Genomic DNA, 12,639 nt, shown 5'->3' on the forward strand with positions numbered 1-12,639 from the left:
GATCAGTGGTTTAATGGTTTTAGACATAGTTTAATGAAGGTCAACATTATGCAGCCTCATAGCAAAAAAAAACAGAATCTGGCAAACTGAAAAGAACAGGGGAATATTTTAAAGCTGTGGGTAATGAAAAAGCCCATGCTGAACACAGCAAGACATGGACAATATCCAGGCTTGGACTGATAAGCAGCAAGTAACATTCACACCATGCAAGTCCCAAGCAATGACCAAAGAAAGGAATGTATAACCATGAACGTATTACTATTGCTCATTCCCACACCTCAAGAATTGTCTCCCCCTCCCCCCAGCAATGCAACACCACCAAACAGAAACTCAACCAGCGACTTGAGCACAGTACTTACTCCAGGTTGGGTATGATCTGTGGTGGGTTGGTCATGTCCTGTCTCTGGTAAGCCTTTCCACCATTTGCAAAGTATCTCAATGATGTCTACTTCTCTGATGGAAGAAACGCAGCAATATGCAGGACAAAGCATGTCCCTTGACTGGCAATTCTATCACCTTAAAAATTCATTTCCTTTTATCACCAGAGTAACAGGACTGCAGTGTGCACCATCTATGGGATGCACTGCACCAACTTGTCAAGGCTTCTCTGACAGAGTCTCCCAAGTCCTTGACCACCACAGCTAACGGCATCCGAGTGCACTATCCTAGTTTGGACATATAGTCATTGTTCTTTAATCACCACAGAGGTGCCTGTAAAACAGCACCACCATTATATTACCTGCACTACTCACACTGCAGCAAATCAAGGCAGTGGCTCACCACCACCTTCTCCAGTACAATTAAGAATCAACAGTGAATGCTCCCCTTGCCCATGACACCAGAGAATGATTTTTGTTTTAAAAACTATAGGGAATTTTCTTTTTAAAATGCAAATAATACACTGGAAAGTTGTTGCAAAAACAAAGTTACTGAAACTTAATATGATACAATTTATTTCTAATTTGATATCATATTTTTTGTATTATATCTGCCGTCCATTATGTCTGCCAATTATTAAGGGTGCTGCACTGGTATCAATATACTGGATTATGCTAGATCCAGTTTGTGTTAAGTACCATCACTCACAATATGCTTGGGTTCCTAACCAAGCAGCACAAGTTTTAATCCAAAGCTGAAAATCAAACAGAAAGCAATAACTATTGATATGCTACTTCAACAATTTTTCAAATGAAATTTATATGATCTGTCTCTCAAATTACCACATCAGATGACTTTAAAAATTTTAATATTTTCTCTGCCTTTTCGTAAATGTCCTTTTACATTTTCATGGTGCCAATTCAATAACCTCACCCAAATGGTTATTCTTCATGCATTAGTCTTGATATAATGTTTAGAGTTAAAGTGCACATTAAAAGTAAGCCAGGTACAGCCTGAGTGGGATGCCATGCAAATTGATAAAAATCATCATCTATGACTATGCCAAAAGTTGAGCAAAATAGCCTCAATTTTAACAACATTTCACTACAGGTTAGGAAGTTGTGGGCATGCTATGTTGGCACCGGAAGCGTGGCGACACTTGCGGGCTGCCCCCAGAACACTATGCAAAAAGACGCATTTCACTGTGCGTTTCGATGTACATGTGACTAATAAAGATATCTTAATCTTTCAACTCATCTCAACTTCAGTTTGCTATGTACAATGTAAAGCAGCAACAACTGATTGAAATTCCAGAAAATAAACAATAGCGGATGGTGTCAAGTAGGAAGTCACCCATGATTGTAGGTGGTGTAGATAATGAGAAGTAGAAGATGAAAACAAAATACACCAAAGGGTGCAGAAGCAGCACAGCAAAGAGCAGGGCTGCAAAAACAAAAAAAAATGATTCAGTCTACTTGACTTGGTGCTTCCATATTTTAGGACCTTTCAGCCACTATTTCAAATATCTATTTAATTTTCCCTTATTGGCTTTTCCTGTACTACTTCCCCAGACAGCCTATTCCACATATTCAGCATCCTTTGCATCATACAAGAGGAATATTATTATAGGATCAGATAGAACTCAAGGAAGATACGTAAGAGACAGTATCTGTGGTATTGCACTCTTGGATGATCTTAACCAAACCTTTGATCAATAATGATACTTCTAAACATAAGTAAGAAACTGTATTGGGACAGGGAACAGGTAGCTAAGCAACCTAATGTTACTTCAACAATTTTTCAAATATTGGGGGCAGGCACGGTAATGTAGCAGTTAGCGTAACGCTATTACACCACCGGCAACCCAGGTTCAATTCCAGCTGATGTCTGTAAGGAGTTTGTATGTTTTCCCTGACGACTGCTTGGGTTTCCTCCGGGTGCTCCGGTTTTCTCCCACATTCCAAAGACGTACAGGTTAGGAAGTTGTGGGCATGCTATGTTGGCACCAGAAGTGTGGCAACACTTGCGGGCTGCCCCCAGGACACTCTACACAAAGACGTATTTCACTGTGTGTTTCAATGTACATGCAACTAATAAAGAAATCTTAAATCTAATGTTCAGGATTTTGGAGAAAGAGCAGGTTAAGGATAAGGTTGTTATTTACAAGGACAGGACAGGTTATAACTGCCACCATCAGCCCAAGAACTAAGATAAGCTCTTCCAGTATTCCTGCAAAAATGACAGCAAGGATGCCAGCTGTGTTTTGAATGCCAAGTAACTATTTAGTTGGCTAGGAAACTAATTCTGGAACTGTCTGGATCATGACTCTTAGCGAGGAAGGTTCTATCTGGATATTTTCCATGTTTACCGAAAGGCTCAAAAGTCTGAAAACAGTCTATGACATAGTTTTTCTGGCTGCTTTTTGTATGTTCTCATCAGCTGTTGTCTGGAAAGGGAAGAGATACAGTTCTTCAGGTTCAGGTGTACAGCATTTCACTTCAAAGAAAATTAAAGAGGGACTGGAAACTAAGGCTAGTATCTTGTACTGGTATAACATGCTTACTATCTGGAAACTTATTTTGTGGCTCTTCCATCTGCTCAGCTAAAAGAACTAGTCTTTTACTTCTGTGATTCCATGCCAGTCTTTGGGCATACTGCCTGAAAGAATGTGGGTAATGTGTCTGCCTTAATTTTCCTTTCCGAGAACCTTCATCTTAGGCATACAATTTAGCGTTAATGGGGACGTTTCCAATATTAGCTTAATGGGATTACATCCAGATTCAAAGAACATAGATATTTTGTACAAAAAAATTAATCTGAGTGCATTCAGATGTAGAAGTGTGTCTGTGTGTGTCTGTGGGGGCGGTGGGGAGGAAAGAGGGTTAGGGTGGAGATGACCAGCTACGATATGTTGTTGCAGAAGTGGTAAACTGCTAGGGTAAAATAGGGCATGTATGTCATGCCAAAGGGTCTGAATGGTGCTAAAAAATATTCCTCATTAACTAGGTTCGTTTTATAAAGTTAATAGTACAGAACATTTGATTCTAAACAGTCTCATGCATAATATGGACTAAATTGCATTTCGTGAACCCCTTTTCTTCTCGATCACCAAATAATCTCTTGCCAAATGAAGGATATAATAATTGGAAGACAGATGCCCACATTTCAATGTCAATTAGAGGAAAGTAATGTACTTTAGGTACTGATGCCATTTAAAATAATACTTGGTAAAGCTGCTAAGCTGGACAAAGATCTGCAAAATTTGTTTGTCTGGACAACATTTCTCAGAGTAAAGCGAGGCTGTGAATACTGAGAAATCATTTTTTGTACATTTGGCACCCAATTTCAGCATCTATCATTGCTAGGCAGAGAATGAAGCTTATTATAGTCTCCCAAACATCTGGAAGAGCACCTTGTCAATTTGGCTAAGTTGGTAGCATTTTTGTTTCTTGAAGTCATAAAGTTAGAGTTTCCGGTCTTGGTTCTGGACATAGTCTAGACGTACACTTCAATGCAATACCAATTTGCGCAGACATTACAGATCCTAAAACTACTTTTTTTTTTAAGCACCAGAGTAGACCATTTGGATAACATTTTCCTCTTAAACACCATCAACAAAAACAGATTGACTAGTCAATTCTCATTACAGTATGTGGTACATTTGTTTGTAAAATATTGGTATATTATTGTCACTTGTACTGAGGTACAGTGAAAAGCTTGTCTTACAAACCGATCATACAGGTCAATTCATTACACAGTGCAGTTACATTGAGTTAGTACAGAGTGCATTGATGTAGTACAGGTAAAACAATAACAGTACAGAGTAAAGTGTCACAGCTACAAAGTGCAGTGCAATAAGGTGCAAGGTCACAACAAGGTAGATCATGAGGTCATAGTCCATCTCATTGTATAAGGGAACTGTTCAATAGTCTTAATGCAGTGGGGTAGAAAATACCCTTCAGACTAGCTTACATGCACAGGGAACACACTTCAAGGCACTTTCATTGATATGAATTGGGTTGAAACGTCCTGAGAAGTGTTAAAAGGCTCTGTATAAATTAGGTTCAATTAACCACACATCTAACTTTAATTTTAATAATTCAGTTGGTGAATAATTTTGTCTTCAAAACTTATATCACTTTAAAACTGCACCTGACAATTTATTGTATTCATCTTCATTGGGTCCAGAATCCAAAAATGAAAGGACACTAATTCCCCAAAGAATGCTTCATAAGAATACTGTCCCAAAACACCCATGAGTCAAAACTCTGTCTTCCCTGAAGATCTATTAATTCTGTTTTGAACACTAGAAAATCTTGGACCCAACTTTGAGACTGATAAGCAGCTTACAGGATTGGATTTTCTGAAGAAGTTATTCCTTGTTCAAAGGGCAAGCATTATTAAATCTAAAAGTAAGCTACACCTCAGTCTGATATTTTGAGGCCTTTGAAATAGTTTCAAATTCATATTGAAATAAATAACATAAGAACATTATAGCAGGTAAAACCTTCTGGAGGAAAAAGAAAACACCCATTTCTGTGTTACTATTTTGAAAACAATACACACAATTTCTTTTATATTTAGATCATTAGTTTCGAATTTTGCATAGGAGAGAATTTTGAAAAATCAGAGTCAAACTGCCCAAAGGTTTCTAATCTGAGCTGAGAATGGGCAAGTTTCCTGTCATTACACCTACTACAAAAGTTTGTCTGAACAACTGCAAAAGTCTTCCATTGCCTTAATCAAAAAGTTATTTATGACTACTCTAAACCAAGGCAAACCAATGTCTTTAAAACAATGTTCAAAAATATTTGGAACAGTATTAACATCTATTTCTATTAACTTTCTTGCATTGCACATGCATCTACTTTCTTCCTGCGTCTTGTTTACTGCAGTACCTAATGAGTTACTCAGTCACTTCAACTTACATGGAACAAACGTTGTACTCCTGGTGCCAGTTGCTTTGCCTTTATAATCCAAACCACAGGTCTTGGGGAATTCAGCACAAATACCAAAGGTTTCTGATGGACTTCAACTGAGAAAATGGGTCTCAAGTTCAGTGTCACCTTTGGGAAGAATGAAAGAGAGCCATTGTCATTTATTATGGCCAAAAATTGCTTTAAAATTCTTACATAAATTCATTTATTGCATAATTTTTGTGATCATCTTTACTGATGTTAGCCATCAATCAAATTGCTATCTTTGTGAAAGGTTAATAAATACACGCTCCACACTTTTGTGAGATCTATCAGACTTAAATATAGTGATCAACTCAAAATTATCAAGAATGTTAGGATGTAAAATGAGTCACCTTTCTATTATTCTGAAGAGTATTTTCTGCTATCTGTCAAAAGGGTTATATTGTTCATTAGTGAAAAAGATATTCCTCACATAATTATTTCAACTAGAAGTCATAATAATGCTAGAGTATATGGAATCAGAAACTCAGAAAATGCAGCAAAAAACATCAAGAGAATGATGACCATTTTCGTAAGTTACATTAGTATTCACATAGCCGTGGCCATTTATAATAGTTTATCCCAGTCAATACCTCAAAACTTTCTTCACTAACTTCTGGTGACTTGTGACAAAATTGAGAGTATTCTCCCATAGTCTGGTTGAGCAGTCACAGGAGCAGTTTCAGCAAACACCCGAGACTCATTTATCACCATCTTTAATTATGTCCTGCGCCACGTGAGGAACAAGCCCACCAGAGGTGGCACAACAGTAAAATACAGTTGTAAGATTTTAGTACTACAATTTCTCAATTTACTCCAGACCTCAGTCTCAAGGCATTAGGTCAAATGAAGACAAAAAGAACTCCTGATGTGACCATTATTACCTTCCACCAGCTGATGTATCAATGTTCTTCCTTGCTGAACATTTTTGGAAGCAGATTGTACAATGGGTGGGGAATTTCATTGTCCATCACCCTGACAGCTCAATGGCATCACTATTAACTGAGCTAGCTGAGTCCTGATTGGGATTCCTGACAGTCTGGTGACAGAATCAATATCATCCTTGCCAATTGACCTGTTGTATATGCACCTGCCCATGACAATATTGGTCGAAGTGAATTCATAGGTCAGCCTTCATAGTAGAGGGCATCTTCCATGACGTAACGGGGATTAGACCTTTGAACTAAATAAGACTGATTTCTAATAAGGCTGAAGGTAGTGGTGAGCCATTGCCTTGATTTACTGTAGTTTGAATGGTGTAAAAATGTATCGTCTCACTGCCTGGCATATCTGTACTCTAACACAACTATTCTGTGACAAGTGGTGTACCACAGGGATCAGTGCTAGGACACTTGTTGTGATATATATTAATGACTTGGATGTGAATATAGATGGTGTGATTAGTAAGTTTGTGGATGACATGAAAGTTGGTGGATAGCAAGGAAGGTTGTCTAAGGCTACAGCAGGTTATAGATCAAATGGAAAGTTGGGTGGAACATTGGCAGATGGGACTTAATCCTGGCAAATAGAACTTAATTCTGACAAGTACAATACTAAGGAATGTAGATGAATAGAGGGTTCACTGAAAGTGGCAACACAAGTAGATAGGGTGGTGAAGGCAGCATATGGCATGCTTGCCTTCATAGGTCGGGGCATAGAATGTAACAGTTGGGACTTTGTGTTGCAACTTTACAAAATAGTGGTTAGACTGCACTTGGAGTATCAGATGCAGTTCTGGTCACCACACTAGAGGAAGGGTGTGGTTGCAGTGGAAAGAGTGCAGAGGAGATTCACCAGGATGTTGCTTGATTTGGGAGGACTTTAGTTCTGAGGAAAGATTGGATAGGAAAGCTTGGTTTGTTTTCCCTGGGGCAAAGAAGGCTGAGAGGCCACTTGATAGAGGTCTACAAAATTATATGAGGCATAGATAGGGTAGATATAGTCAGAATCTTTCACTCATGGTAGAGATATCAAAAACAAGAGAACATGGGTTAAGATGAGAGGAAAGAGTTTCAGAGGATTTGAAGGGATATTTTTTAAAAAAACCAAGTAGTAGTTTATTTCTGGAACTCAGCGCCAAAGAAGGGGGTGGAGTCAGATACAATTACTATATTTAAGACACATTTAGACAAGCGCATGAATAGGCAAGGCATAGAAGGATACAGACCTAGTACAGGCAAATGAGATTGGTGTAGATGGGCAAAAGGAACAGCATGGATGTGGTGGGCCAAAGGGCCCATTTTTGTGCTGTACAATTCTATGATTCAATAACTCTAATACAGGAGACCAATCCCAGTTCAAATGAGGAGTTTTGAATAGAACCAGGAACACCTATGAAAAGAAGTGCCATCTGGGCTAACAGTACTAAATCCATCCTGAGCAACAGAAGCAACATACTAGTGACAGATCAGAGTGATCCCACAACCACTGAAATCAAATAAAATTTCTATGCTCCCAAGGCAGTAGTTTCAGTAAAACAATGAATAGGACGAGAAGGTTCTATGAACTTTCCCATCCCCACTGCTGGCCATATGTGCAACAGAGATCTTCAATCATCTTCAGTCACCAACATACAACCATAGCCCACCTCCACCCCCCCCCCCCCAGATTTCTGAGAACTCCTATATCAAAATCAACAAATGTCAATTCAGAAAAAAAACATATTGGATCCAGGAAAGGCCATTGATTGCAACATCCTGGCCACGTGGTCCAGGACTTCTCATGCATCCAACTAATCTGCTCCAGTGCAGTTACATCAATGGCATTGATCAAATGAAGTGCCAATATGTTCAAGTATATCCTTCCTCACAAATTGAATTTGTCCAGGTATTACACCATTAGTCCAGTTCCACGATGTGGGGTAGCTTGTAGAGCTGTTGCCTCACAGCTCCAGTGATGCATTATAATCCCGACCTCCAGTGCTGTCTGACCTCTACCAGTGTGAAGTTTGCATGTTCTCCACGTGACTGCATGAGTTTCCCCCCAGGTTCACCAGGTTCCTCCCAAAGATGTGCAATTTGTTAGGTTAATTTGCCACTAGAAATTGACCCCATTGTGTAGGTGAGTGGTAGAATATGCGGCTGGGGAGTGGATGGGAATGCGGGGAGAACAAAATGGAATGAGTGCAAAGAGGTCAGTGTGGCCTCACTGGGCCAAAGGATCTATTTCCATGCTGTATATCCCCATGACTTTTCATTTACCATCGTTCTGCCCAATAGACCGCACCATTTTTAACTTCCTGTAGTCGAAAACTTTCCTCCTCACTGTTAACCACACAGCCAATATTTTTGTCATCTACAAATTTCTTCAGCATGCACAGTACATTAAAGGTCAAGTCATCAATACATTTTATAGGGACCACTGTGCCATACTTATCCCATGGGTAACATAGGCTTCCAGTCACAAAAACACCATCATACTTTGCTTTCTGCCACTGATACAATTTCGAAACCAACTTCCCACTCTTGGATCCCATGGACTCTTATTTTTTTTGACCAGCTGGCCACATGGGACATTGTCAAAAGCTTTGCTGCAATCCACGTAGACATCATCAAATACACTGCTCTCAGTCCTTGTTACTTCCTCAAAAGAAATCCAGTCTAGGTCATCAGAATCATCTCTCCCTCAACAAATCCATTCTGATCATCCCTGATTGATCCATGCCTTTAGAAACTAAGATCTATATTGTCCCTTAGAATTGATTCCAATAATTTTCCTAGTACTTAAATTAAGCTAATTTATCTTTTCCTCCCTTTTTAAACACAAGTATGACGCTACATAGAACATTAAAGTACAATACAGGCCCTTTGGCCCACGATGTTGTGCCTACATTTTATTCTGCTCTGAGATCTATCTAACCCTTCCCCCCCAACATCGCCCTCCATTTTTTAAAAATCATTGATATGCTAACAGCCCTCAAATTCACTGGTACTTCTCCGGTAGCCAGGGGGAATTGAAAAAATGTTAGAGCCTCTGCAATTTCTTCTTGTGTTTCTCCTAACAGCATGGGATATATTTCATCTGAGCCTGGCAATTTATTCCTTTTCAAACACGCTAAACCCCTTAACTTTTCCCTTGTTTTTATCCTGGCTAGTATTTCATACTTGTCTCCCTTAACTACAACATTGGCATTATCCCCACATTTTGTGATGACAGTTGCAACATTTTCAACAGGAACCTCACCCACATCCTCTGCTTCCACAGATGGGTTACATTTTTGCTCCCCAAGAGGCTCTACTTATTGCCTAGTCACCCTTTTGCTCTTTTTTTAAAACTTTTAAAACATCTTTGGATTTGGATTTTCTTTGCTGTTACACATCAGTATTGCTTCATACATTCTCCTCATTTGCCTAATTCTCACTTAATCTCACTTCTACTTTTTCAATACTCATCTTGCTTTCTGCTGTATTAAGGTGTTACTAAACTATGAACCATATTCTACTACTTTGTGGTTCTGCAGCACACCTTAAAAATAAAGTTGCCTTACTGAGAATCTACTCTTACCATAAAGCAATTAGTTATGTCAAAGCTGTCATGTGACATAATTTATGAAAGTTACCAATTTTACTTATGTGCAATAAATGTGTGCCAGAGACAAAAGTCCAAGTTTTAGAACTGGTAATTTTATTCAGGCAAGCCATGCACTCAAGATAAAATGCTGAAAACTCTAAAGTGGTGCTGGTCATCTGGCACAGGCTCTATTGCTCTGCTGCTTTTAGTGCTCAAAGCTTCCCCAAAGGGAACTGTCTGAAAGGCCCCTTTCATTCAGACAAGGTCCATCTTCTCAGATAACCACACTCACTGCCAGTTAAATAATCAGAGAGAGCATAATGCACTGCAAATTCAGGGCCACAGTGATACCAAATTTTGTAGTGCTTTCAACTCTACCACATACTCTCCTTAAACAATCTATCATGAGATAAAAATAAAAAGCTGTCTTAAACATTTTGATGATCTTTAAAAATATTCAGTTCATAGTACTTGACAGAAGGAAAACAGCATTACTGAATTTATCTGATGTAGTAAACCACTCAATAACATTAATACCATTCACGGAAGGATATGTGACAGTTTTCTGTAAACTCAACATGTATTCTGTTTGTCTTTCTACTCAGACAATAGCAACAAAATCAGAAGAAACTTTTCTTCAGAGGCCCCATAATAGACATACTTGATGTCAATAGGCCAAAGACAGCTGCACAAGTTTCTGTTTCCCAGGAGATGATGGTTTCATGGAAGGCTGAGAATTGCCACAGCAACCGACTATAAAAACAATTCTCTGATTCAGGCCTCCAGGTTCTGCTAAAGCAATTTGTATTGTATCACAAGACCAGAAAGAAATGTTGAAAGTGATCAAAGTAAACAGGGCCATTAAAATGCCATTTTGTTTCTCCCACAAAGGTGACAAGTCACAACCTGGAATTGAGTTACAACAGATGAAAGCTAGTGCATCCAATCTGTAAACTGATTGAACCGTTACCACTGAATGAGTCTAGCAATAAACCACTTCGTTGATCATTCATAACAACTACTAATTTACATTAATCGAAAGGCTTGGAAACATATTCCGAGTTATATCAGATTTCACTGCAACACAAGCTGTCTACACTTCAACAGCTGTTGTAAGCTGAACTACAAAAACTTATTTTCAGACAAATATTCCTCAGAAGTTATACGGAAGTAAAATGTTTTAGCTATGTGGTAATGATACAAAATATCTGGCAAGTGAAAGTAGGAAAGTATTGAAGCTTGCACCAAATTGGTGAAAGTGTGGCAAAAACATTAAAATGTATTTTCTAACAAAATAAATACCACTTTTTAAAGATCATCTGACAAATGTTAGTTGATGATACCGATAGGAATACAAACAGACATTGTCTAAAGTTAGCATGATCGTTTTATTTTGTGCTGTTTATAATAATTTCTTATCATCTACCAGCATTGTGCCTATTCTCTCCCTCATTTCCTCACTCCGCCAAGGTTAACTCCTCTCTAGCCAAATCCTTATCCCTCCCAAAATTAGGCTTTGTTTCTAAAGCTGGATGATAGATGGACAGTCAGGAGTAGCATTAAGGCATGGAATTGCACTTACAGCTTGCAATCGTGAACCGGATTTTCTTCCGTGCCCATGTTTTGCTAAAGAAAGAGTAATATAATTGTCAGTGATATAAGCAGATAGAAGAATGGCCATGAAGGAGGGGAGAAGAGGGAACACCGGAAGACAACAAAGAGTTTATAAGGAGCTATTTAGCTCATGGGTTGAACATGGTTGCAATATCAGTTCACTTAAGAGTTGGGGAATGGCAAGGAGATTCTGTAGATGCTTTGATATTCCTGCTGAATATATTCCAGCATACAGCTTGCTGTTTCAGCTTAATCTTAGTTTTCTACAGTTTCTTCTGTATTTCCCTAATCTGGAGCAGAAGTGCACCTGTTCACTAAAAGAGTGAAACAATTAATGAACAGGTCAGTAGAATTTTCTTCAGGCTATTCATTTTTTCCCTATCTTTATCCTTTTTTAATGGCCACAGTAACTAATCAATTTAGTTTGCTGGGAAAATATTTTGCTTTTCCATGCTTCTGCTTTTACTTTTATTCAACTTCTCACCTCTGCTTAATTTTGTAGACTGGGACCCAAATATTTAATCATTGACGTTTACTTTAGTCAACTGTTTCAACTGTAAATATTTTATGATCATTTTGATCTTTCAAAATTATGCTTACTAGCATAAATTTGCAAATGTTTTTTCTTCCCTGAAGGGACCAGCTTGGGAGTTCTAGTTCAAAGAATAAATGCAATATTATGTTACTGATTGGTTGCACATAGAGTGACACTTACAATTTCACCTTTAGTATAGTTTCTCGCAATCTTGAGACCACTTGCCACTTTTAACAGAGAAACAAAAGACTGCAGTTGCTGGAATCTCGATGAAAAACAGTATGATGCTAGAGGAACTCAGCAGGCCAGGCAGCGTCCATGGAGAAAAGCAGATGGTCAATGTTTCTGGTCAGGACCCTTCTTCCGGACTGAAGATAGGAAAAGGGGAAGCCCAATATATAGGAAGGAAGAGCAGAGCAGTGATAGGTGGACAAAAGAGGGGAGGCGACACAGGCACAAGGTATATGCAGGTAAGAGATAGTGATAGGTCTGCACCTGCCGAAACACTGACCACCTGCTTTTCTCCATGGATGCTGCCCGGCCTGCTGAGTTCCTCTAGCATCATACTGTTTTTCATCGAGATTCCAGCAACTGCAGTCTTTTGTTTCTCTGTTAAAAGTGGCAAGTGGTCTCAAGATTGCGAGA

The 12,639-nt window shown here is 38.8% G+C and overlaps 1 protein-coding gene across 5 annotated transcripts in view; it reads right to left on the reverse strand.

Annotated features, from left to right (window-relative positions):
• Positions 1 to 12,639, reverse strand: part of tgfbr3 (transforming growth factor, beta receptor III) — a 137,595-nt gene that overhangs the window by 66,736 nt on the left and 58,220 nt on the right. For all 5 annotated transcript variants that reach the window (XM_052012090.1, XM_052012087.1, XM_052012086.1 and 2 more), the window contains one exon: positions 5,307 to 5,444. In XM_052012090.1, coding sequence (XP_051868050.1) covers positions 5,307 to 5,444 — 138 coding nt within the window. The remainder of the gene's footprint in view (positions 1 to 5,306; positions 5,445 to 12,639) is intronic.

This window comes from Pristis pectinata, chromosome 3 (assembly GCF_009764475.1).
Source record: "Pristis pectinata isolate sPriPec2 chromosome 3, sPriPec2.1.pri, whole genome shotgun sequence".
NCBI lineage: Eukaryota > Metazoa > Chordata > Chondrichthyes > Rhinopristiformes > Pristidae > Pristis > Pristis pectinata.